Below are 27,971 nucleotides of genomic sequence, written 5' to 3' on the forward strand. Positions count from 1 at the left end.
CCTGCCCCAGCAAACTACTGCAGTAAGCCAAGGGAAAGAAAGTAGAAAGTCAAATTAAAGATGCCAAAGTCACAAGAGGGAGAATAATAGAGAGTGACATACAATGGAACAGTGAAAACTTACCCCCTGCCCCCAAACCCCAAGCATATTTAGGAAATATGCATCCGGAAGTGAACAAGTACAATGATTAAACCTTAGTAGAATTATACTAGCTACTTTAAACTGTGGTCTACTTGTATGGTCATTTCAAAGGAAGTGGGGGTCTTAGAGACTGAAAGGGTAGCACTGACATGCCCACACAAGCCTTCTAAGGTTCCAATGGACTGGATCACTATAACCAAACAGTTACTTCCACATTCTTCCTACCCTACGTAAGCATTCCTCCCCCCACCCCCCCACCCCCACCTTAACCACCCTCCCTAATGCCTTGTCTGGCTGTTTTTCTCAGTGATCAAAAAAAGTTCATGTGACTTGGCCAATGATGCCAGAAAATCAAGATGGAGACAAAAATCAAATGTCACTGGCCAAACCAAGTGCCATTTTTGGGCTTTAAAGTCTACCTGAAGTCCTCCTGGCTCAGAATGAAAATGATGCAAGTGAGCAAAAGTTTGTCAGGCCTGGTTCAGGCCAGACTGGCCACTGAATAAGGGTGGGAGTTTTAGGCTGACCCCAAGACAGGCCAGCAGAAATCAAGATGCCAAGTCCTTGGGAGTCAGTGGCTATATACAACCAGGGTTGCTTTTGCTTGTGGCCCTACAAGGTCAAGGGGTTGTTTCTGGGGGTTCCTATATGACTTTGTTCAAGAGAGGCACATACATCATAGTCAGAAATGGAGCCTCAAGTAAAGGATGACAGTCTCTTCAAATGGTACTAGCAGCAAAGATCAGACCCACCTTCCCCAATTTGTCCTCAGGTAAGAAAAAGTTCATCTTCCAGTAATGAACCTTAGTCTTTCTGGCTTCAAAACTGTAGATTTTGGTAGATAAATTAAAATACAGGAATATGGCCCTTTATGGTTCTTTATTATGACCTTCCAAACCCAAAATGCTGAATCCAAATAAAAATCAAGGTTGGAAGTGAGCCACTTATTTCACCCTTGGCCAGGTTAGGAGAAAGCAGAGGGGTGTGAAAGGGAGAAAAGCAAGCCTTTTGGCAAACTGGAATCACCCCTGTCAAAGCAGCAATTTTACTTCTCACAGTGAATGCCTACAAAATAAATTTTCTTAAGGCTGTGAGAGTTAACAATACTGTCACTTGATTGTGTCGAATAGATTCAAGATGCATAGAAATGGCAACTGAAGAAAATACCTTTCCATATAACTCCAAGTACTTCCTATTAGAAAATGGTGTCTATATATTTAATTTAACTCAGCTCAGCAATTCTGGTTATTTTTAGAGCTTCAAAGGATCCCTCCCTCTGTGGCTCCGGAAAGAAATTTCCAAGCTGTCTAAGTTCAGTACCGAATCCCTCTCTTGCTGGACATAGAAATCCTAACCTTCAAGATTTTTGTGAAAGTCTGAGCAGGCCCAAGAGAAGAGGGGGGGACCAAATTAAAGGAGCAAATTCCAAAGAGGAGGCTTTTGTACACTTTGTTTCTGGTTATATCTTGCTAGGTGTTCACTTTTGTCATCTTGCTTTGGTTTATGTAAGAAGTGTCTGGGCAGAGGGAGAGACATTCTAAGGGCTCTCTCCCCCTACAAGTTGTGGGTTCTCTTAAACTGGGCTAGACTAGGATTAAACAGTCTGAGACTGTTTTCAATCTCTCATGATGCGCTCATTGTAAGTGGGCAGTAAGCAAACAGACTTTTGGTTGTCTGGAAAATAATCACCAAGGACTTACTGTGGGTTAAGGTGCATGGGGTTTTTCAAAAAGAGAGAGAAATCCTGCTAGAAGTCTAGTCAGTTGAATTCCTGTAGACATGGTACTTCTTGGGCAAGAGTATCACAAAGCCCAAAAGGAGATGTGTGAGGCTGAAAGCCTCAATTCCTGAATGAAGACACAATGCTAATCTGTTGTAAGCCATGTTCCCATCCCTCATACTTAAGCTGCTGAGGAGGGAAACTGGAAATGCAAGGTTGTCTCAAGAGTATCTCTGGCAGGGAAGAACAGCTTTTTTTGTCCTGGGCAGATTCTGGCCTCATCAGGGGCTGGGAAACTTTACAGAGTACCCCCAAAGGCCTGGGCCAGAGTCATCTGAAGTCTTCTTTGCAAAGCAAATGAAAAGATCCAGTAGTCAAAATGTCAATGAACAAATAAAACAATCTAGGCATATAAAACCAAATTGTCGATTTCCTTACATTTCCCTACCCCATCTTTCCAATGCTAGTTCTCTCTCCTTCAGGGATTCATGGCAATCAATTCTAGCCTGAGGTCGGTTTGACCCAGAAGCTCCAGATGAGATTTCCTCCAAATTAACTGCAAGCCCTGGTAATCACCTCCCATCCCCCTTCCCTCTCTGAACTAGGCTGCTCTAGCAGAAGGAAATGCCCAAATATTCCCCACCCCATTCCAACCTTCTTGTTCACTATATGGGATGTGAGGACTCCATTCAAGATTAAACTTGTGACAACCCAACTGTTTGTTGTTCTGAACAGGCAATCTCTGGAAAGTACTTTTTTGTCTGCTTTAGAGAAGCCCATCTTCTCATAACCGATGGGCTGTGACTCAGTAAGGATTTTAAAGTGTGGTCTTTTGAAACCCACCACTCCATAGCAGTGGAAGCATTTCTGGGAAATTCAGCAAATCCTCTGGGACATCACCATGTATGTAGGTACGTGTGCACGCACACACATACACACACACACACATATATTTATATATATAAAATATGTATAGATAAATAGATCTGTCTCTTTATATAAAGGGTATGTGTATGCATATAGATACACACATTCATATATACATACACCCACACGCCCATACCCAAACACACACACACACACACACACACACGCACACACCATCTTTTGAGTTCCTTTTCGTACTCAGTTTCATTGCATTGATTCCCACCCTTTCAGGGTGTGGGCAGCAGGGAGTGGGTGAACTGCACCACATCTTCTATTTTACAAACAATGCATTAGTTCAGAGGCAGGAAAAATCTGCCCGTACTTTTCTGACTCACTTGAATCCCCCAGTACAAAGGCCATTGGTAGTTTTTGTTTGTTTTTTTTAAAGTGTATAAAATAAAAAATAAAATAAAATAAAATAAAATAACCAATACTATTTCACTTCCCTGAAAACACTTACCTATCTGATTGCCAGGCCAGAGTTAGAGGCGGTTGTATAAAATCCTGGGTTAGGTGAATGGGGGGAAAGAACGAGAGGAAGGCAGATACTGATTATATACCAAGGTCTCACGAATTCATAGAGAAAAAAGCAAGGTAGGAAGCCACAGACAGCAGTCCCTGCCATCCCACAAGTTTTGTAAAGAGTAACATGATGAAGACACAGAAAACCAAAGCTGGAGCTTTTCTATAGGGCCTTACATGATGACACCAGATTTCTGACAGACGCTGCCTTACTACACTCCCAGGGGAGGCAAAGAGAATACTGGCATTACATATTCTACTTGAGAATAGGACCTAGTCCTGTTGCCAGTCATCTTTTACCAGAGCTTCCCCAGAAGCAGACCACGAAGTCTGGAGGTCAGAAAAAGACAGGGAAAGGGAAAAGATGAATACAATAGGATATCCCAACAAAATCTTGGATAAACCTAGGGTAAGCATTTATGTCTTCCTCTAACTTGGGCCTACAATCAGAAAGGTAAAGGTTTTCCTCTCTTCCTGACCTGCTGAAGTCATCTTCTGCTCATTATTCCTCCTTCTGTTGTGCCACAGTTCCTAGCTTTTGCTCTCCTAAGCGGCTCTTCTCCCCATTCTTCACGGGGAAGTAGCGGTTACCATTAGTACACACGTTGCTGTCTCTGGATAAGGCACACTGTGATGGAGCTGGAAGATGATGATCACTCTTCTCTTCCTTGATCAATGTGCCATTGTTTCCATTTACCTGTGAGTGGGACCGACCCTGATGAGGCTCTAGGGATTTAGAAACTCCATCTGAAGTGCTCTGTCAAACACAGATATATTCAGTTGAAATGGTAATCCCAGACTGACAGTTCCCAAGCATGTTCATAAGCTAGCTTGCAGAAGCTGCTTCAGTTCTTCAAAAACATCAGAAAGCCCAAAGCCTGTAAACACCTAGTAAAGTGTGCTCTGATAACTGTCCTGAGAACTTAGGGTGACCACAGATGGATTTGACTGAAACTCAATGGCTGAGATGACAACATAATGACATAGGTATCATTTATAAAGCTTTACAATGTATTTTTCTAATACTGGTCAGAACCCTAAATGGTAGATATTATGTATCATTTACAGATGAGGGAGCTGAGGCTCAGAAAGATTAAAGTACATTGCTCAAGGACACTCAGATAGAATGTAGTAGGGGGCACCTGGGTGGCTCAGTCGGTTAAGTGTCCAACCCTTGATTTGGACTCAGGTCATAATCTCACAGTTCGTGAGATGGACAGCACCACTGTCCAGGGATGATGCTTTAGCTAAAAACAAAGTCAACATGAGAACTTCCTTGGACAGGCTACCTCTGGAGTAGATAACAGTATCCCCAGTAATCTTAGCAATGAGAAATTTATGATCATCCACAATCCCTTCTTTTCCTTTAGTTTCTTCATGTGTAAAAAAAATAATAACAGTACCTATTTTTTACATTCCTATAAGGATTCAATGAGACACTCCATGTAAAGCACTTAGAATGTGATGTGCCTGGCACACTGTAAGAACTCAATAAATGCTAGCTAATATTATTGTTTTGATTCCATGTCCCCAAGCAAACTTCTGATATCATGGCTTCCCTTACAGCTTACACTTACATGAAGAAAGCTCTGGTATAAACGGTTAAGAGCATATGCATTAGAGTCAGCCAGATCTAAGTCTGAATCTTGTCTCTAACAATTAGAGTTGTTATACTGTAGTAGAATCAGGACAATCAGGATAGGGCAGGATTTTGGAATCGTCAGCTCAGGCTGGAATGGCAACTTGGATGTTGACTTGATGGATAATTTTGGGCAAGATGTTTCATCCCTCTGAGCCTCAGTTTCCTCTGTTTAAAATGGAGAATCCTGTGGTGCCTGGGTTGCTCAGGTGGTTAACTGTCCAACTCTTGATATGGGCTCAGGTCATGATATTTGGGGAGAGGGGTATGTCTAATGAACATCAGTGGAAACTGTTATAATTCAAGGTGTACATTAGAGGAAAGTTTAAGACCATTTTGAGCCATCAGGAATAAGCAAAATGGCAACAACTCCTTCCTTCTCATATTTAGCAAAGGCCAAAGTCCAATTTTCTAAGCATCTCTGGTAGGAAGCCCTCAGAAAACCCTGAGAAGCTGGCAATTCCACTGTTAACTTCACTTTGGCCCCTTTTCTGGCTGCATGTAGCACATACTATGCTAGGTACAGGTGTTCAGGACACAGTACCTGGTTTCTATCCTGTGGCTTCACTCAGGGAGAAAGATAACACTCTGCAGCACTGTGGGAACAGTGTGGGCAGTTAACACTCACTAACTCACAGCTAGAGAGCGAGGGAATGAAATCAAATGCTGGGAGTAGCTAGGAAAGCTCACAGTTTTCTGGCCTGATCTGATCATTTGCAAGTTAGCTGAAAAGACAAGATGTATCAAACAGAAGGTAGATAATCTCAGGACGGTGCTTACTTGTTTATTTCCTTTTTTGTGTCCTTTGGATCCTCTACCAGTCTGTTCTTTTCCATGCCTGTAGAAAGTGAGGGGAAAAGTGATCCTGAGGAATATATAAAGCCCACATTTTCACTTAATTAATCACCTCCTCTAGGAAGTTTGACCCTCTTATGGAAAGTTAGTCAATGCCTCTTACCTTAATGGACTTATTCAATAGGTGGGTATTTTCCCAATAGCACCTTGAATAACACTAGCTCATACCAACCTATTGGAATACATACCCTTTTCCTGGCCCACCAACCGAGACCACTTGCATGCCAAAAGAGCCTCGGCCCCTGGAGGACCTGCTGCCAGCCCACTGGCCCACAACCATCCCAGCAATCTCCAGTTTTCCTCCTTGGGAAGGGATTGGATGGAGACCTGGAGAGATAGGAAGAAGGAAGTAATGAATGCTAAATGCAAGGTAGGATAAGAAGTGGAAACAAAGATCCTACAGCCCACCTACTCTGCTTATTTCCATTTCTCTATGATAAACACTCTGTCATAACAACAAAGGTTCATGGTGGAAACAAATTTAGGGACAGGGGTTGAAGATCTGTACACATCCACTTTATTTTTTTAAATGTTTGTTTGTTTGTTTATAGAGCAAGTATGTGCACAAATGGGGAAGGGGCAGAGAGAGAGGGAGAGACAGAATCCCAAGCAGGTTCTGCACTCTCAGCGCAGAGTCCAATGCAGGGCTTGAGCTCATGAACTGTGAGATCATGGCCTGAGCCGAAATCAAGAGTAGGATGCTTAACAGGTTGAGCCACCCAGGTGCCCTGTGTACACATAGCAAGTGGGGTATGGACAATTCATTTTTTTGCTACAGGGCCTGGCACATAGTAGCTATTCAATAGTTGCTGAAAGAATGAATGTCCTAAAATCTAGTTATTAGAAAATTATAAGCCAAATGCCACTTCTATTTTCCTTTCTTTTTTCTTTGCATTAAAGTTTAGTTGACACATGTTACATTAGTTTCAGGTGTACCACCTAGTGCTTCGACAACTCTGTAGTTATGCTGTGCTCACCACAGTACAGCTACCATCTGTCACCATTCAATGCTATTACAATACCATTGACCTTATTCCCTATGCCGTGCCTTTCATTCCTGTGACTTACTCATTCCATAACTCATTCCACTCTCCTTCACCCATTTTGCCCATCCCCTCAACGTTCCTCCCCTAAGGCAACCATAAGTTCCTTCTCTGTTTATGGGTCTGGATTCTGCTTTTTGTTTATTCATTTGGACCAAAACCACTTTTTTCTTTTTAAGCTTTTATTCAAATTTCAGTTAGTTAATATTAAAGTGGGCCTAAACCATTTTTGATTCAAATATGTATCACTACACAATGGAGGATCAGCCAAACCAGCAAACTGAACTGAAAATAATGAAACTAAACTGAAAGTAATCTATAATTAATAAGCAAGAATAGCAACAGTTGAAAACCAGAACCAATTCAAGACAAGATAGCATATCTCTTTAAAACAGGAAATTCCAACTCAGTCTGTATGAGCTCACAAGCACAGTAGAGCTTTGTAATTTGGCATAAAAGGAAGCCTTCATAGAATCCACAGTTCTAGTAAACATTTAATTTTAGTTTATGGAAAAAAAGCAAATGTTAATAACCCTCCACTCATTTAGCCAGTTGTCAGTAAAGAGTCCTTCATTCATATAACAGTGGATGTCTAAGGTACCAGGGTACTAGCCAGTTCTAAGAGGGCTAGAAAGACTTGCCTTTGGGGATCTTACTGTGGCCTTTGAGGAGGCAGAAGGCTCTTCATGAACCACCAGTAACTGGAGACTAGGCATCACTGGGAGCTGGGACAATGGCAAGGATCTCCTGAGAACTTAGCCTTAATTAAAGCTGTCTTCTGAGACACAATAAAATCAACATGCAAAGAATGGGAACAAAGATCTGTAAAGTCAGCTTCAAGGAATGGACTGAATGGCTGGCTCCCTGGTTTGTAAAACTTGATCATTACCTGACTGAACAGAGCAAACATCCACACTGCTCATCCAAGTAGAGCCTTGAACTAAATATGCATACTGAATTTTATGACCCTAGATAAACTTCCAGCTTTATTTTTTTTAAGTAGGTTTCACGCCCAGGGTGGAGCCCAACACAGGGGTTGAACTCATGACCCTGAGATCAAGACCTGAGCTAAGAATCAGACACTTAACAGATTGAGCCCCCCAAGAACCCCCCCCAGCTTTATTATTTTTAAAATGATGAACAGTGGACAACAAATACCTTGAACCATAGCAATGACATTCCCACCTGATCACAGAACCTTGATACTTCATGTCAAAATGTCCCTATTAAAAAATCCTGTTTCACCAAGGTTGTTTGAGTTATTAGGATCAGTATATTTGTTTCAGGCACAGTATTGGGCCTGATATATATGAAACTGCTGACTCTGTGACTGGTACTAACTACCAGATGGGTTATTATGAAATAGATTGAGGATGACAAATACATCACTCATAGGTACTGACCTGTGAATCCCCGGCTCCTTCCTTGAGGGGGAGGTGGCATTGAGCCCATGGCTCGGGAATAAAGTGAAACAGGGTAGAGAGGGGGCACCATGGGAGGCACAAAAGTAGGTGATGGAAGTAGAGCAGAAGGTGGTGGATGGTTCATGTTGACTCCTTCAAGGATACTCTGTCTCATCTTTTCCACTTTGGTTGCCAGATCAGCCTTCAAATGAAGAACAGAATTAATAACAGTAGCTGCCATTTTTTTTAACGTCTTTGTTTCAGGCACAGTATTGGGCACTCTAGGGACAGTCTCACAAATCTATTCCCATTAAGAGAACTGAGGCATGGAGTTAAATGGCTCAAGGAGTCATACTCAGGGAAACCTGTCTGGCACCAAAGACCCACTTTTTGCATGACACCAAACTACCACACTAGCTCTGACCAAGGCCTTGTGAGGCACATTGACTAGGTCAAGGGAGACAAATATAACAATAAGTATTTACTGATGGTCTGTCACACGACCAGAAATAGGCTAGGTTATTTTTTAAGGTGGATAGAACAGAGTTAGGTGAAAGAATAAAACCTGACATGCACAAAGTTTTTTAACCTTCTCCCCCATACCCAAGATCAGAGACCATGACCTCTGTCCAGGAGAAGCCCATGCCTCTAGTCCAGAGATCAGCAAACCTGTTCTGAAAAGGGCCAGATAGGATTTGTAGGCCATATGGTCTCTGTCACAACTATACAACTCTGCTGTTGTGGTGGGAAAGCAGTCACAGGCAATATGTAAATGAATGGATGTGGCTGTGTTCCAATAAAACCTTATTGGAATAAAAATTTCAAGGTTTTCAGTTTTGATGTATTTTGCCACCCCCTGCTCTAGTCCCTCAGCTCATTCCCCCCAAGTGGATAAAGAAGTAAGGGTTCCTTTCCCTGTCTTTCCTAAGGTTTCATTGTAAAGAATCTCCTGCTTCTACTCTGTCATCTACTTTACTATTCTCTTCTAGTTCCAAACATATTTCCTTTACAAAGGTTATCACCATTTGCAGAAGTGACTTATAGTTTTTGCAAATAAGGGAAATGAAATCCTAAGAATTGCAGGAAAGCCCTATTCCATGTGAAGGAAATACTCAGATAAGAAAACAATAGGAAAATTTGGTGTTCATAAAAAACACTTTCCAACGTATGGTTTTATAACATGGACATATCAGACTCTGGGCCTTTGGGATTATCCTTGACCCAGTTAGGTTAATGTCACACATTCCCCTACTTCTGCTACCTCCCTCTCCAATGTCTCTGTTCCTTTCCACCCTCTGCCCATTCATCCCCACAGTGGATCAGAGATGGCCCTTAGCAGCTGCCCGACATAAAGGTACCTGGCCATCACAGAGCTCAACCAGGGATACTCGCTCTCGGCCTGCTTTAATCAACTTGCTCTGGAACAGCTTGCCATCAAAGTAAATCCAGGGGCAGCAGTGCTCCCACGGGACTGGCTGGCCACAGGCATCATTGGCAAACAGAGCTGTGTCGACCCCACTCATGAAGAGGGCAGCAAGCTGGATCCCTCGGGCATCCAGTTTCTCAATCTGAAACCACCACAGAGGAAAAACTACTATTAAAAACTGTCACTGGTTACATCTACTCTTGTTCCTGTTATTCTGATTATTCAAATTAAACTTGAGCGTGTTGCCTCTTAATATAGACATTTGAGTGCACAAGCAGCTTCTATCCATGTCACTCCCTGACACAGTTTGAAAGATACTCATTATAGTTTGAAAGATACTCATTACAAAAAAAAGACATCAGCTTTAAAACTTCAAAAAGGCACCAACCATTTTGTTTTTACCTGTCAAGTTAGAAAAAGTTTAAAAATCCAAAGAGAAAAAGAACACCCAGTGCTGATAAGGATGAAATAAATGGGCACATTCATATAAAGCTGATGAGAAATGTACATTACAATTAAGCAGTATGTGAATAACCCTGAAAAATGTTAACATTTCTTGACTCAGTAATCCTACTTTCATGAATCTATTCTAAGGAAGTAGAGCTATGAATAAAACTCTATGCGTAAAGATTTTAATTGTAATGTTACATCTAATAGGGGAAAACTGGAAACCAAATGGCCAACATTATAATAATTAGCTGATACATGCATATAATAAATTTCTTAAACTTTTTTAAGACATAGAAAATATGTGCTATGCTAAGTTTAAAAACACAATATGTAATCACATACACAATACCTCAACTGTGTAGAAAATGTTTATATTTATTATCTCAAGTTGGCATGGTAGATGGCTTCAACAGGAAAAGGAGAAGTACTTGCAAGTTCCCTCCTACATGTGATCTGGAGACAGTAACTGCCCTAGGGCCAAGCAATATTATACTTACTGTAAAGAGGAACCAACACTGTTTTTCTTAGACTGTTTTTGTCTTTCCCTTAGTTAACCTCACTTAAAGGAAGATTCTGTTAGCCTTATTGGGCTAGATCTTTTCCATGTTTATCCTAGGGCCTCAAAAAACCATGGCCACTGAAGTCAGGAGAGGGGTGTTCTGCATTAATAGCTAGTATTATTGGATTCTGTGTACTTAAGATATGCAAGACACTGTTCTAGGTGTTTTGCATGGATTATTTACTTTATTTAATATCCCTACAAGTAAGGAAACTGAAGCAAGAGAGGTTAAGCAACCTGCCTCAGATCACACAGCTAGGATGCAATGAAGCCGAGATTCATTTTTTTTTAATTCTTTTTATTTTTTATTTATTTTTAATTTTTTAATATATGAAATTTACTGTCAAATTGGTTTCCATACAACACCCAGTGCTCATCCCAAAAGGTGCCCTCCTCAATACCCATCACCCACCCTGCCCTCCCTCCCACCACCCATCAACCCTCAGTTTGTTCTCAGTTTTTAACAGTCTCTTATGCTTTGGCTCTCTCCCACTCTAACCTCTTTTTTTTTTTTTTCCTTCCCCTCCCCCATGGGTTTCTGTTACATTTCTCAGGATCCACATAAGAGTGAAACCATATGGTATCTGTCTTTCTCTGTATGGCTTATTTCACTTAGCATAACACTCTCCAGTTCCATCCATGTTGCTACAAAAGGCCATATTTCATTTTTTCTCATTGCCACGTAGTATTCCATTGTGTATATAAACCACAATTTCTTTATCCATTCATCAGTTGATGGACATTTAGGCTCTTTCCATAATTTGGCTATTGTTGAGAGTGCTGCTATAAACATTGGGGTACAAGTGCCCCTATGCATCAGTACTCCTGTATCCCTTGGATAAATTCCTAGCAGTGCTATTGCTGGGTCATAGGGTAGGTCTATTTTTAATTTTCTGAGGAACCTCCACACCGCTTTCCAGAGCGGCTGCACCAATTTGCATTCCCACCAACAGTGCAAGAGGGTTCCTGTTTCTCCACATCCTCTCCAGCATCTATAGTCCCCTGATTTCTTCATTTTGGCCACTCTGACTGGCGTGAGGTGGTATCTGAGTGTGGTTTTGATTTGTATTTCCCTTATAAGGAGCGACGTTGAACATCTTTTCATGTGCCTGTTGGCCATCCGGATGTCTTCTTTAGAGAAGTGTCTATTCATGTTTTCTGCCCATTTCTTCACTGGGTTATTTGTTTTTCGGGTGTGGAGTTTGATGAGCTCTTTATAGATTTTGGATACTAGCCCTTTGTCCGATGTGTCATTTGCAAATATCTTTTCCCATTCCGTTGGTTGCCTTTTAGTTTTGTTGGTTGTTTCCTTTGCTGTGCAGAAGCTTTTTATCTTCATAAGGTCCCAGTAATTCACTTTTGTGAAGCCGAGATTCAAACCCAAGGCAGACTGGCTTCAGAGCCTACCTTTTAAACTACTGTGTTCTGGGGCCCCTGGGTGGCCCCAGTTGGATAAACGTCCGATTTCGGCTCAGGTCATGATCTCAAAGTTTGTGGTTCGAGCCCCGTGTTGGGCTCTGTGCTGATAGCTCAGAGCCTGGAGCCTGCTTCGGAATCTGTGTCTCCCTCTCTCTCTGCCCCTCCCCTGCTCAAGCTCTGTCTCTGTCTCAAAAATAAGTAAACTTGAAAAAAATTTAAACTACTATGTTCTGCGTTCAGTTAGATGGTGGATTTGCTTTCTTCCTTATGTTCTTCTAGATTTCTCTCTAACATCCAATAAGTATTACTAAAAAGGCAGGCATTTACTCAGACAAACTCAGGACACAAGGAAGAATCCCCTGTAGTGTATCTTGCAAGAGTCAGAAACCTTACCATAGTTTGTGGCCACAACTTATTTGTAATGTATAATATCCATCTTTTCTGTCCATTCTCACCTATCAGTATGGGAGCAGTGGTGCAGGTACCTCTTGGTTTTATTAATAAACATACATGATTGGCTAAAGTAAATCAAACATTTGTCTGTAGAACTTACTCTTCTCCTCAGCACCAGGGGAAAAAAAGACCAAAAGGAAAGCATTGAGCTCATAAAAGAAAGATTTTAAGTTAGGGTAAAACAAATCACCTTGAGTTCTTGAAGTTGATCTGGCTCATAAAGCTGGGTAGATACTGCCTGTGCAAGGAAAGTGTCTAGCTCATGGCGATGCAGGATTCGGCCACCAGGCCACTGAACCATGTATCTAGAAAATAAAAGCATAATTATTAAGGTAAAAAAGCTCATTTATTCCTTTCACAAACACTTATTAAGCTAAGAACCTATGACGGGCCAGGTTTTGACAATTTCAGTAGAATAAAGTTAAAGCATCTTCGCCTTTGTTTATTGCGGTCTAGGTGGTAGAGGAGACAGGCATGTGCCTCAACAATGACAGGAGAGTGTGATAAGTACCAAGATAGAAGAATGTACAGGGTGCTACAAGAGCACAGGAGAGGGCTAGGCTAAAGGAGTGAGGGAGGGTATCCTGAAAAAATAGCAGGAGCTGGGTTTCAAAGGGCCTGTAGAAATTAGTAAAAAAAAAAAAAAAAAAGTGGGGAAGGATGTTCTAGTTGAGGGAACAGTATATGTGAAGGCATAGAGGTGTGGAGTTCAGTATGATATAGTAGGTTCCATAACTCAAAAAGATATCTGCACCCCCATGTTCACTACAGCAGCATTTACAATAGTTAAAACATGGAAACTACCTAAGTGTCCACTGATGGATGAATGGATAAAGCAGTTGTGGTATATATACAAATACAACGAATATTATTCAACCATAAAAAATGAGGAAGTCCTATCATTTGCAGTAATATGGAGGGACGTGAAGACATCATGCTAAGTGAAATAAGTCAGACAGAGAAAGACAAATACTGCGTGATCTCACTGATAAGTAGAATCTTAAAAAAAAGAACTCATAGAAAAAGAGATCAGAGTTGTAGTTATCAGAGGTGGCAGAAGGGGAGGGGGAATTGGAGGAAGGTAGTCAAAAGGTATAAACTTCCAGTTATAAGATAAATGAGTACTGGAGATAATGTACATGACTGTAATTAGCACTGCTATGTGGTCTATAGAAAAGTTAAGAGAGTAGATTCTAAGCATTCTCATCATAAGGAGAAAGTTTTTCTTTTTCTTTATACCTGTATGAAATGATGGATGTTAACTAAACATTGTGGCAATCATTTCACAATACATGTAAATGAAACCATCACGCTGTATGCCTTAAACTTATACCAATTTTATATCAATTTTTCTCAATAAAACTAAAAAAAAAGGTCAGATTATGAAGTGTCTCAAAAACAGTATTAAGGAATTTGGACTTTCATTCTGAAAATATAAGAAGATACTTAGGGATTATCAGCAAGACAGTGATATTGACTGGCTCATAGGGTAAGAGAGAAGAGGCATGTATGCCAGTTGGGAGGCAACTGCAGCAATCTGTGGCTGAAGAGGTATGAACAAAGGCACTGGCTCAGGGGTTGGAGAGGGCCAGGGGACAAAGACAAGAGCTACTGAGTAGATATATCCATAGGATTTGGTCATGCATGTTATGGGAAGGGGGTAAAGAAAAAGGAAGAGTCTAAGATTCCTAGAATTCTGACTTGAGCAGATGGCTAGATGATAGGGCCATTCCTCAAGATAAGAAATCCATTAATTAAAATAAATAAGTACTCATTGATGAGTATTTGAGTTGAATTTCATGAACTGAATATGTCTTACCATTCTAGGCACCAAGATGCAGAAAGAGGAAGAAAGATGAAAAAAATACATCAGTACAAAGTCTATGTCCTTAGCTCCCTGAAAGACCCACAAGACAATGATCATTCATAATTATTGGAGCTGTGTGAGACTTCAGAAAGCTGGCCCTTAAAGCAAGGGATGGTCTTTTCTGAGTGGCACGTGGAATGAATCTGTGGGGACTGTGATCCAGTTGCTACTACCAGGAGGCTGTATGATGCCCTGGAAAGAACCTGGCTTTGAATCTCTAATCTGCTGTTTCCTCACCTGGAAAGATCACAACAGCACAGGCAGCCCTACTGCCATTACTCTTTCTTCAAGCCCAGCTGTCATTTCTCTCAACTCCAGGATGTTTCTGGGCCTGCAGAACATGCCAACAAGCCCTGTTGCTTCTTTACAAACTAAGTTCTAGGGGCGCCTGGGTGGCTCAGGTCGTGATCTCAGGTTCATGAGTTCAAGCCCCACATTGGGCTCTCTGCTGTCTGTGGGCAGAGCCCGCTTCAGATCATCTGTCCTGCACCGACCACCCCCCCATTCGCCTTTGTGTGCGTGTGCACTCTCTCCCTCAAAAAAAAAAACCCAAAAACAAACAAAAAAAACCGCTTAAAACAAACAAACAAACAAAGTTCTAAATGACTGACCTTTCCAGGAGGTATCTTTCTGGGCCACACAGAAAGAACAGTTTATACCCTCCTCCCTGCCCACACATTCTCCATGTGGAAAATTTATTCATACTTTATAATCTATTTTATACTTTTTGATGCTGTATTATATAGTGCACAATTCAGAGTTTATATCTTCTATCAATATAAAATATTTTCCTTTACCCTCAATGTTTTTTTGCCTTGGGGACTATATTATTTATTAATAATGCTTCTTTCTTGTGATTTATACTTCCTTGATTGATTTACCTTTGCCCATTCTTTTATTTTTAATCTTTCCATCTTATTTTGTTGGCAAAATATGAAGCAAAAGTAGACAAAAATGAACTGAAATGCAATTATAGTAGAAGAATTTAGCATACTACCATTAAGCTATGACATGTAAAATGTGCCTTAGATACATTTAAAATCACAGAAGATTTGAAAAATACAATAAATAAGGTTCAAATGCTTGACTGAAAACATATTCAAGAACTCATGTGAGTTCCAATGAGATCTAGGACCTTGTTTGGCCTCATCTATTGTCTTGTTTCTTATTAATATTTATTATAAACTATCTAGCATAGTACATGGCCTAGAGTACATATCAGTAAATATTTATTAGGGGACTGACTGAATGCATCAACCAGGTCATGGAAAAAATCCCCCAAACCAAGAAAAAAACTCAACAAAAATCCTCCAAAGCTGAATTGTACCAGTCACATCCTGATTACTAGAAAGAAAAACTGACTTAAAGGAGCTCCTAAAGGAGTCAAGTGTGGGAGACAGGCAGGATCACTGAAAGACTAATAAAATGAGAAGGATGTGACTTTACAAGTTGAACAGGTTGTTTTGGGTGCTCTAAGGAAACAGTGACTAAATTCACCTGGGAGACTCAGAGAAGGCCTCACAGAGGGGAGAACATTTAATTTCCTAGGGATGTGAGATTTTTGGTTGGTTTGGATTATACTCATTAATGTTAACTTGCAATTTTTCATGTTTCTCTAACCTTAGTGTGGTGCATGGCAGAATGGATGCTCAAAAAATGTTTGCTGAACAAATGAGGCTATGGCAGGATATTCCAAAGGAAATGCTAGCTCCATCTTTTGGCCAACACTGCTATTCAACCAGCCTCGAATGAATTACATGAAAGAGAGGACAGTGTCCAAAGAGTCAGAGGCTCATTAATGAGATAGCAGGAAATACTAATTATTAAATCAACCAATATTTAGTAATGCTCATCATGTGTTATTTTTTAAATTATATGATTCCATTGGGGATTAATTTTGTACAACCACAGGAGTACGAATTTCCCATGGAAGTTCCTCAATCTCAATTACAAGACAGCTTTATTACTATTAGTAGTATTTACATTACTATATATACTACACACAAGCATTATATATATATACATATATATACACATATATATAGTGTGTATATATATATATATATACATATATATGTGTATATATATTACAGTATATGCAGCAAACTATAAGTTACTCATAGGAACAACATTTACTAAATGCCTCTTGTATTCTAGACACCCTGACATAAACTTTATATACATAGAACATGGTAGCAAAGAATACAGACTTGGGAGCCTGACATACTGTGTTCCAATCTAGGTCCTACTACTTCTTTTCTTTTTTTTTTTTTTTTTTAACGTTTACGTATTTATTGAGAGAAAGAGAGAGAGAGAGAATGAATGGGGAAGGGGCAAAGAGAGGGAGATAGAGAATTCCAAGTAGACTTCCCACGGCCAGTGTAGAGCCCGATGTGAGGCTCGATCTCGTGAACCATGAGATCATGACCTGAGCTGAAACCAAGAGTTGGACACTCAACAGACTGAGCCACCCAGGTGCCCCTCTACTATTTTTCTATGTGACTCTGGGCAAACACTTTAGTGTCTAGGGGCTTTAGTTCCCTCCCTCAACTCTAAAATGGGGCTAATTTTACCTACATCTCAAAAGGTTATAATAGGTAAAAGAGAAAATGCATGTAAAACCACCTAACCTAGTGCCTGTCATAGTAGCACTCTTGGTTACCATTGTAACTGAGACAATTATGGTCGAATTCTTCCTTTACTATTTGGTGAAGCCCCCATATCATATATTAAATTCTCATATGTACAAAGATCTGTTTTCTACTTATTTATTCTGTATTTATTTCTCATGCCAGTACAATGCTAGCCTACGTTTTAAATATGTTTTTTTTGGTTGAGTTTAATTTTCTTTTTTTTAATATATGAAATTTATTGTCAAATTGGTTTCCATACAACGCCCAGTGCTCATCCCAAAAGATGCCCTCTTCAATACCCATCACCCACCCTGCCCTCCCTCCCACCCCCCATCAACCCTCAGTTTGTTCTCAGTTTTTAAGAGTCTCTTATGCTTTGGCTCTCTCCCACTCTAACTTAAATATGTTTTAAAATATGGTAGTCTCTGCTTTTATCCACTTCTTTTAATTTTAAAATAAAATTTATGATTTCATTCTTACTTCAAAAGCTGAAGTTCATTATCATTAAGAAAATGTAAAAAATGCAACAGAAAAGTATAAAGAAAACAAAAGATAAAAGCTGAAGTGATTTGTACTCTTACCATTCAGATATTACCACTGTTATGTTTGTTATGATTTTGGCTTTTTTCTTCCTAACCTCTCAAATCTCAATTTTCTCTATTACATTATATATATATTATATATTGTATATAATGTATATATCTAATAATATACCTAATAATAGTATAGTACAGTATAATGTATTAGTATATACATCTAATGATATATCTAGTAATATCACGAATTGTATATTTTATATAATATATATACTTTTATATATTATAAATATATATACTTTTATATATTATAAATATATTATATATACTTTTTTCACTCATTATACTATGAGAATGCCTCATTCATTAAATACTTTTCAAACACATTTTTGTTTCATTTTCTTAAAATTTTTTTTTTTCATTTGAGTATAGTTGACACAATGTTACATTAGTTTCAGGTATACAACTCAGTGACTTAAGTTTATACATTACGTTCTGCTCACAATTGTAGCTAACATCTGCCATCATACAAAGCTATGTTTTAATCTTTATTAGAGAGAGAGAGAGAGAGAGAGAGAGAGAGAGAGAGAGAGAGAATCTGCAGCAGGCTCCAGGCTCTGAGTTGTCAGCACAGAACTCATGAACTGTGAGATCATGACCTGAGCTGAAGTTGGACGCTTAACTGACTGATCCACCCAGGTGCTCCAACACTACTCAATTTTTTAATGTTTATTTATTTTTGAGAGACAGAGTGTGAGCAGGGGATGGGGCAGAAAGAGAGGGAGACACAGAATCTGAAGCAAGCTCCAGGCTCTGAGCTGTCAGCACAGAGCCCAACACGGGGCTTGAACTCACAAACTGTGAGATCATGACCTGAGCTGAAGTCGGATCCTTAAACAACCGAGCCACCCAGGCGCCCCAACATTACTCAATTTTTAAAATAAATACTTTATTTTGCAAAAATTTTACATATACAGAAACTTACTCTATTTTTTTTGTTGAGGTATAATTTACATACCATAAAATTCATCCATTGTTAAGTATAGAATTTAATATTTAGTACATTTACAGAGTTGTGCAACTATCATCACAATTGAGTTTTAGAATATTTTCATTGCCCCAGAAAGATCCCTTGTGCTCACATGCAGTCACTCCTCATTCCCACCCTGAAGGCAACCACTTATCTACTTCTATCTCCATAGATTTGCCTTGCTAGACATTTCATATAAATGGAATTTTGTGGTCTTTTGTAATTTGCTTCTTTCCTTAGCATAGTTTTTATTTTAATTCAACTTTTAAGATTGATATTGTTGTAGATTCACATGCAGTTGTAAGGAGTAAAACAGAGGGATCCCTCGAACACTTTACCTAGTTTTCCTAATGGTATTATCTTGCAAAATATAATGCAACATCACAGCCAGGATACTGACACTGACCCAGTCAAGATAAAAAACAGTTCCATCACCACAAGGATCCCTCATATTGTCTTTTATAACCACACCCACCCTCTTCTCCACTCCATGTTCCTAACTCCTGGAAGTCACTAATCTGTTCTCCATTTCCATAATTCTGTCATTTCCACAATGTCACATAGTATGTAATATTTTGGGACTGGCTTTTTTAACTTAGCATAATTCCCTTAAGATTCATCCAACTTATTGTGTGTTATCTAAAGTTTGTTGCTTTTTATTGGTCAGTAGAATTCCATGGTATGTATGTGCAATACTTGAACAATTCATCTGTTGAAAGACATCGGGGTTGTTTCTAATTTGGGAGTATTAAGAATAAAGGTGCTATAAACATTAATGTACAGGTTTCTGTGGGTACATAAAATTTCATTTCTTTGCGATAAATGCCCAAGAGTGCAATTTCTGGGTTGTATAGTTATTTTTAAAGAAACTGATGAATTGGGGATGTCTGGGCAGCTCAGTCAATTAAGCATCTGACTCTTGATCTCAGCTCAGGTCTTGATCTCAGGGTTTTGAGTTCAAGCCCTGCATTGGACCTTCTTAAAAAAAAACTGACAAATTGTTTTCCAAAGTGGATGTAGCATTTTACATTTCCAAAACCACCATTTGAATGATCCAGTTTCTCCACATACCCCCAGCATGTGGTATTATCATTACTTCTTATATTAGCCATTCTGATAGCTGTGTAATGATATCTCACTGTGGTTTTAATTTGCATTTCCCTAATGGCTAATGATACTGAACATATTTTCATGTGTTTATTTTATTTGCTATGGTATATCCTCTTTGGAGAATGTCTATTCATGTATTTTGCCCACATTCTAATTTCATCCTCTTCACATGGGCTTTCTTTCAACTGGTAAAAGTATTTTTTTTAAATGCCATTTATTGAAAAATTTTACATAATCTTTGGGTAATTCAGAATTAGATTAGGCATGTTTCAGAAGCTTCTGAGATTGAGGTCTCCAAACCAATGTGAATAGCTTATGTGATCGGTGGAAGGATTGGGGAACCTCATGATATAGGATGCATAGATGGCTACCAATGAAGACAGAATCCCTTATGGACAGGGACTTTCCTGTAGCACTCAGTCATCATTTTTAAGTTATCTGTCACAAATATTAAACGTCTCACCAGACCAACAATAATACCCCTATCGTATTTGCAATTTATTAGTTTCCGTATAGAGAGAACATGGAATTAAAAGTTCTGTAGACCTAGAATCACACTTAATCTAATCCCTTATATTAATAATAATTAAAAGCTAGCACCTCAGTGTCCACACGAATGCCTATCTTTTGCTGATGGAATACCACCTTCCTCTCACTCACTGTTTGTGATTCAAAGATTGCAGTGAGTGCATCAATCAGAGCATAAAACAAGCCGGAGAGGTGCCTGGCTGGCTCAGTCAGTAGAGCACGCAACTCTTGATCTCAGGGTTGTGAGTTTAAGCCCCATATTGGGTGTAGAGATTACTTTTTATAAAAAGCAAGCCAGGAATTCATGGTCCCAGAGAGGTGGAAAAGATTCGCTCCACATAGCAGTAAGTGGCCCAAGTGCTCCACCAGTTCCCAAGCAGAATCAGGCCGGAGCTGCATGCAGGGAGGAGGTAGAGGAGAGGCATGTTCTTCACCCTCTACTACCTCAGATGTTTTCCCGGGTGTTCCAGGCAGGGGAGTTGTTGTCTCCCAATAGGATAGTTAATTCCTTGAGGACAGGACCCCCTCTCTGGCCTCCCTCAAAGCAATTTCCTCCCCAGGTATGAGCACAGAGCAGATACTTAGTGAAGGAAGGAAGGAAGGGAGGGAGGGAGGGAGGGAGGGAGGGAGGAAGGAAGGAAGGAAGGAAGGAAGGAAGGAAGGAAGGAAACCACAATGTACAGAGCACCTGCTATGTGCCAAGTATGGAACCAGGAAAGCTGTTTCATGTAACCCTCACAATAGTCCTGAGGTAGGCTCATCACCTCTGTTTTACAGATGTGGAAACAGTCTCAGGAGAATATGCCCATTGTGCCACAGCTAGTAAACAGGGGATCATCAATTTGAAAACCCAGGGCTTCTCCCTTCAGAGCTCTTTCTACTGCTTATATAAGCCAAGGATTTGGCAGCAAGTGAGCACTCCAGCTCCCAGATGGCTGGTCTAGAGCTCACGTTTAAGAGGCCTTTAAGCACATGAGGCCAGGAGTCCAGAATCCTGGGTCTAGGAGCCCTGGCTCTACAGCACTACTTTGTTTTTTATTTTATTTTATTTTATTTTATTTTATTTTATTTTATTTTATTTTATTTTATTTTATTTTATTTTATCTTATTTTATAATATATGAAATTTATTGTCAAATTGGTTTCCATACAACACCCAGTGCTCATCCCAAAAGATGCCGTCCTCAATGCCTATCACCTACCCTCCCCACCCTCCCACCCTCCATCAACCCTCAGTTTGTTCTCAGTTTTTAAGAGTCTCTTATGCTTTGGCTCTCTCCCACTCTAACCTCTTTTTTTTTCCTTTCCCTCCTCCATGGGTTCCTATTAAGTTTCTCAGGATCCACATAACAGTGAACACATATGGTATCTGTCTTTCTCTGTATGGCTTATTTCACTTAGCATCACACTCTCCAGTTCCATCCACGTTGCTACAAAGGGCCGTATTTCTTTCTTTCTCATTGCCACGTAGTACTCCATTATCTACAGCATTACTTTGTGACCACGAGTGAGTCCTTTACCTTCTTTGCACTGGGGGCCAGACCAGTCCAATGTGGTGCTCCACTCAGGGAGGGGGTAGCAAAACTACCTGGAAGCATGTTTGCAGACCATGGTAGTAAGAATTGTCTGGAGACTGACGTTGCTCCCTTGCTGGAGGGGTGCAGGGCATGGTGGTCTGATAAAGAGTTATGATCTCTAAGGGTCTGACTTCTGAGAGTGATTTTAAATTCTGAGGAACCACATCCCCACTCCAGAGGGACATTCCACAACAGGCCCATGAAGGTCAAAGAAACTGTCGGGTCAGGATACTTTTAAAGTAGAAAACACCTGAAAGTAATTAGAGAAAGGGGAAAAAAACTACTACTTTAAAGGGGAAAAACAAGACGGCAGTCAGGAGGGGGTGGGATGGGCATTAACAAGGAAGCAGTGGACATGGTGTGCAAACCCAGATGCAGGGTAGGGTCAGGCTAGGCTGAGCCTGGACAAATCAGGCTTTTGGCATCTGGCTTGCCTAGTGTCTGCCATGGGGCTGCACTTGCTGCCTCATACAGGGGTAGTGGTTTCCTCAAAAAATAATCTGAGCCTTTAAGTTCAGGCAGACCTTAGAGAATAAATACAGGCAATAAAGGCAGAAAGAAAAACATAATTCAAGTGACTCAAAATCTGCCTGACATGTTTCTCCTCTTCCTCTAAAATCTCCTCCACAGCCCCAGCTCTGTGATGCCCTCTCCGACCCACAGACACAGCAAGTATGTGGCCCCTCCCAAGTGTGCAGGCAGATAGAATGGCAAGTCAGCCTTTCCATACATCCCCCATACACTGAGCAGACCGAATCCCCCTGTCTCTCTCCCACTGAACTGTGAGGAACTGGAGGATTGAGACTGGGCCTTTGTGTCCTTCTAATCTCTATATGGAAATGGCTGTGGGTTCATCAACATCCTTTGCCCATAAGCAGCCAGGCTAAGTAAGAACACACCAAACCTGCTAGCGTGATAGGCACACCACCTCTCCCAGGGACATGGACCTTGGGGGCAACTTTGTTCTGGAGGAATCGAGCATGTTTCCTATGTCCCAGGCCACTTGCTGGCCCCCCAGAGCCACCCTATACCAGGGCACAATCATAATTTGGGAGAATTTCTCTAACACATGAAATCAATGTCGAGTTACAGATTTCAAGCAATAGAGAGAGCTTGTTTGTGAGAATAGCACCATTCCAGTGCTATTGGGATGCCCTGGTGGGAAAGGTGGATCTTGCATTCACCAGTGTGTGGAAAAGAATGCTAGGTATGTGTACATGTGTGTGGTAGGAGGATTTGGGCTCACACGCCTCTGCAGCTACATGGCAGGCTGGACCTGGCTTCTTGCCATTGGGCTCCTGCTTCCTGGGGCTTTTGCTGACAGAAGGCCCATAGTGCAGGCTGGGATCATTCAGGAATGTGGTCTGCCCAGGCTTGGTGGAGAAGAGCAAGGGGACCTGACCAGGGAGCTAATGCTCAGTAGCAAATTGTCCAGAAGCCAGGCACTGTAGCTTTCCCAAACAGGTTAATGTCCTCGTCTGTGCCGTGGTTGAGGTACTTCACCAAATTCTTCTCAAAGAGGAGCAGGTGGTAGGTGCTCATTGTGCAGATGCTGCCAAAAAACTTCTGGTAGTAGTAGCACAGGTCGGTCTGTGCTTGGATGGGAAGAACTCGTAAATAACCACCTGGTCACACAATATCATGATGATGATGATGATGCCAAGCATCCCAGAGGATGGGGGATTTGGCTGAATCTCTGCTGGGGAGACTTCTGAATGACGTCCCACAGCTCCCAAAGCATCTCGGGCTAGAGGATGTAAAAGGGCTGATCAGGATGCAGCTTGCCAACAGCTCTTACAGTTCCCAAAGAAGCTGTAGTTAGGGCTCTGGTACCACTGTGGTATATCTGAATGGTAAACAGACGGGTCTCACACAATTCGGATTCCCTCACTGTATAAACTCTCTGTGAGGAAGTGCCCTTCAGTGGTGACCAACTGAGAGTTCGTCAGGCAAATTGTGGTTTTCGTGCCCACATCTTCTTGGAAATAGGCTGTGGGCACCCCACTAAACCCCAGGACTGCATCATGATCTCTATTTCTTGGCCCATCTGGGAGGACTTCAGAGATCCTGCTGATGAGACAACTGCATACCTGCCCCACAGCCCAGCCTTGGTTCCAATGTTCTCCTTGGGCAGAAAACCCTCCCATTTGGAGAGGCTAAAGGGAAAATCTGTGGCCTCTACTATGGATACATTCACATGGTCCCAGAGGTGGCAGCGCAGGGCCTCTGCACTGAACTTGGCCCCCGGCCTTGGCCTCTTATAAGATACTTTGTACTTCTTAAGGTTCAGATAATTTCTCCAGATTTTCTGAAGCCTGGTGATAAGGTTTTTGGAAGAGCTGTTCTTGTTCCACACTTGGAAGGAGGCCTCTGGCTTGGCCTTAGCTGGGTCCTGGGGACTGCTGACAGCCTGGTTGCTCCTTGAAGTCACAGACTGTTTCTCCAGACTTCTCAACATCTGGAATCCTTTGGTTTGCAATTTAAGGGAATCATAGTTACTCTCTTTCTTCTCCTGCCACACACAGATGACCACAAATAGGAGAAAGGCCAGCACACAGCAGCTGAACTATTTCTTCAAGTTGGCGTGAATCATAATGAGAGGCGTTCAAGGCAGCCACTCTGTTCTGAGCAAGAAAACAAGACTGCTTTTCGCTAATCCCCCTGGGGTTGCAGGCATTCAAGTCCTCAGGAACCAGCACTATTCTACATAGGAGGAATGTTTGCCTTATCGGGCCTGGAGGCCAAGGCTCATTTTTCTCAGCATGATCAAAAAATATCTTGAAGTTTCCAGGGTCAAGGTCAGTGCCTGTAGCTCAGCTTCATGTGCCAAATAAGCAAACATTGTCTTCTTACAAAGAAGGTGCTCCATAGCCCAGGAGTAGGGGGCCTACATCCAGCCTGGGATCAAAGCCTTCATGGATGAGGAAGCCCTCAGTGCTGGGACACAGGACTGGCACCAGGGCTTGGGCATGCTCAAGGAGGCCAGTTCATTTCAGCTAGGCTCCATGACTTTACTGTTTCTCCCTGGGCTGCTCACTGTGGAACGCTGTACAATCGGCTCTACCCCGCTTGCTGAGCGCTCGACCACCCAGGCTGCAGCTGCTCCCTGTTATTAGCACCAGGTGGCTTCCTGAGCTGGCCCTATCTCACAACTCCCCTCCCGCAGGTGCTGGCCAACTCCATGCCCTGTGGCCACAGGGGAGCCTAGCAACTGGAAGCCTGGTGCCAGGCACTGAGTCCTGGCAGGAGGGTCTATTGGGCACTGAGTCCTGGCAGGAGGGTCTATTGGGGAGGAGTGGGGGATTGGGGCTGAGGGGTGGATGGGACGGTGAAGGAGGGAAGAAGAGAGCCTCAACTGGCAAAAGTTTTTAGTTCTAAGGAGGTCCAATTGATTAATTTTTCCTTCTATGAACTGTGCTTTTGGTTATAAGTCTAAAAAGTCTGCCTAACTCTAGTTCCTGAAGACTTTGTATTTTTTCTAAAACTTATATAATTTTATGTTTATATTTTAAGTCTATGATCTATTTTGAGTTAATTTTTGTATAAGGTGTGAGGTTTAGATCAAGGAGGTTTTGTTTTTGTTTTGTTTTTGGCTTACGGGTGTCCCATTGCTCCACTACCATTTGTTGAAAGGCTATCCTTTGTCAGCTGAATTGTTTCTGCTCCTCTGTCAACAACCAGTTGACTATATTTGTGTGGCTCTGTTTCTGGGTTCTTTATTTTCTTCCATTAACCAATGTGTTTATACCTTAGCAAATACCGCCACTGTCTTGATTACTTTAGCTATATACTATGCCTCAATATTGGGTAGAGTGATTCCTACACTTTTTTCTTCTTTATCAAGATTGTTTTAGCTACTGTAAGACCTGTGCCTTTCAATATAAATTTTAGAATAAGTTCATCAATGTCCACAAAAAAAATCTTGCATTAAAAAAAAATCTTTCTTCCTACAGAAATTACATTAAACCTATAGGTCAATGTGAGGAGAAACGACAGCTTTACTATGGTAAGTCTTCCAGTCCATGAACTTTCCTTCTTTGATTTCTTTCACTACCATTTAGCATAATGATTTTACATGCTCTGGCATGTATCAGTAATTTGTTGGATTTTACTCCTGAGTGATATTTCACTGATGGATATACCTCTAGTTTATCCATCTACCAGTTGACAGATATTTGAGTTATTTCCACTTTTTAACTATTATGAATAATGCTTCTATGAACATTCATGTCCAAGTCTTTGTGTGGATATATGTTTTTGATGCTTTTGGTTAGGTATGTAGCAGTGAAATAAATGAGTCTTAATGATACATTTATGTTTAACCTTTTAAGAAAATGCCAAACTAATCTCCAAAGTAACTAACCATTTTAGTTCCCACCAGCAATTTAGGAGGGAATTCCAATTTCTCCACAGCTTGACCTACATATGTTATTGTCTATCTTTTTTCAATCATTCTGAGTGGAGTCATATTTCATCGTGGTTTAAATTTGCATTTCCCTAATGATTACTCAACTTGAGAATCTTTTCATGTGCTTATGTTCCAATCTTATATCTTCTATGGCAAAATGTCTATTCACATCTTTTAGTCATTTTTAGAGAGTGATTTTTTTTAAGTAGGTTCCACACCCAATGTGGGGCTTGAACTCACGACCCTGAGATCAAGAGTTGCATGTTTGGGACACCTGGGTGGCTCAGTCAGTTGAACATCTGGCTCTTGATCTCGGCTGGGGTTGTGACCTCATGGTTCATGGGATCAAGCCTCTCATTGGGCTCTGTGCTGACAGCACAGGGCCTGCTTGAGATGATCTCTCTCCCTCTCTCCCTGCCCCTCCCCTACTCGCTCTCTCTCTCAAAATAAATAAATATTAAAAAAAAAAAAAAGAGTTGGATGTTCTACCAAATGAACCAGCCAGGTGTCCCTCTTTCACTCATTTTTAAATTGGTTGTTGGTTTTGTTACAAGTTGCAAGAGTTCTTTATATATTCTGGATACAAGTCCTTTATCAGATATATGATTTGTAAATATTTCCTGTGGCTTGTCTTTCAGTTTCTTAATGGTGGCTTTTGAAGTGCAAATTTGGTATTTTGATGAAATCCATTTTTTTAAGTGCATTGTGCTTTAGCTGTTGTATCTATAAAATCTTCACCTAACCCCAATTCATAAAAATTTTCTCATGTTTCCTTTTGTAAGTTTTATAATTTTAAACATTACATTTTAATCTATTATCCATTTTGAGCAATTTTTGTGTATAAAGGATCTAAATTCATCATTTTTATCAGGTCAGGTCAAATTGGTTGACAGTGTTGCTCAAGTCTTCCATATTTTTGCTGATTTTCTGTCTAGCTGTTCTGGCCATTATTGAGAGTAGGGTATTGAATACTTCAACTGTTACTGTTGAAGTATATTTTGTTCTTAAGTTTTATTGTTTTATGCTTCATGCACTTTGTTAGGAGTACATATGTTTATAATTTGTTAGGGCATTGTTAGGAGTACATATGTCTATAATTGGCATATCTTCACAATGAATTGACCCTTTTAACACTACAAAACATTCTTTTTTATCTAATAACATTACTTGTCTTAAAGTCTATTTTGTCTGATATTATTATAGCCATTACAATTCTCATATGGCTACTGTTTGCATTGTAGATTTTTTCTATTCTTTTCTTTTGGATCTATTTGAGTCTTTGAATCTAAAGCATATCTCTGGTACACAATTCATGCTTTTTACCCAATCTGACAATCTCTGCCTTTTGATTGTTCAATTCATTTACATTTGATGTAGTTATGTTTAGATGTTTCATACCTTTTTTATTTTTTGCTTTTTCCTCTTTTACTCTTCTATTGTGTTAAACAGATGTTCTCCAATGTAGCATTTTAATTTTTTTAACTATAGTTTTGGTAATTTTCATAGTGGTTGCTCTGTGGATTGCAATGTATATCTTAATCGACACACTACTTCAAATTAATACTAAATAATTCCAGTAGAATATAGAGAGATTGCTCCAATATATTTCTCTTCTTTCCTCCCTCCATTGTAGTATTGTCACATATATTATACCTTCATTCTAACACCAACACACAATTTCATAATTTTTGCTTTATGCAGTGGTCTTTTATTTTTTTTTATTTTT

At 40.5% G+C, this 27,971-nt stretch overlaps 1 protein-coding gene and 1 pseudogene across 2 annotated transcripts in view; both read right to left on the reverse strand.

Moving 5' to 3' along the window:
* Positions 1-421: 421 nt before the first annotated feature.
* The window catches only part of FAM120C (family with sequence similarity 120C), a 112,032-nt gene continuing 84,482 nt past the window's right edge, over positions 422-27,971 (reverse strand). Inside the window, exons 11-17 of one of the 2 annotated variants that reach the window (XM_042974423.1) lie at positions 12,748-12,862; positions 9,609-9,818; positions 8,251-8,452; positions 5,993-6,131; positions 5,730-5,787; positions 3,790-4,067; positions 3,278-3,292 (exon numbers count right to left, since the gene is read on the reverse strand). In XM_042974423.1, coding sequence (XP_042830357.1) covers positions 3,813-4,067; positions 5,730-5,787; positions 5,993-6,131; positions 8,251-8,452; positions 9,609-9,818; positions 12,748-12,862 — 979 coding nt within the window. In that variant the 3' untranslated portion in view covers positions 3,278-3,292; positions 3,790-3,812. Of the gene's footprint in view, positions 4,068-5,729; positions 5,788-5,992; positions 6,132-8,250; positions 8,453-9,608; positions 9,819-12,747; positions 12,863-27,971 lie in introns of both variants that reach the window. The other variant, XM_007089433.3, reaches the window with a different exon arrangement.
* Positions 23,202-24,430, reverse strand: LOC102952562 (annotated as a pseudogene).

This window comes from Panthera tigris, chromosome X, assembly GCF_018350195.1.
Source record: "Panthera tigris isolate Pti1 chromosome X, P.tigris_Pti1_mat1.1, whole genome shotgun sequence".
In the NCBI taxonomy this organism is placed as follows: domain Eukaryota; kingdom Metazoa; phylum Chordata; class Mammalia; order Carnivora; family Felidae; genus Panthera; species Panthera tigris.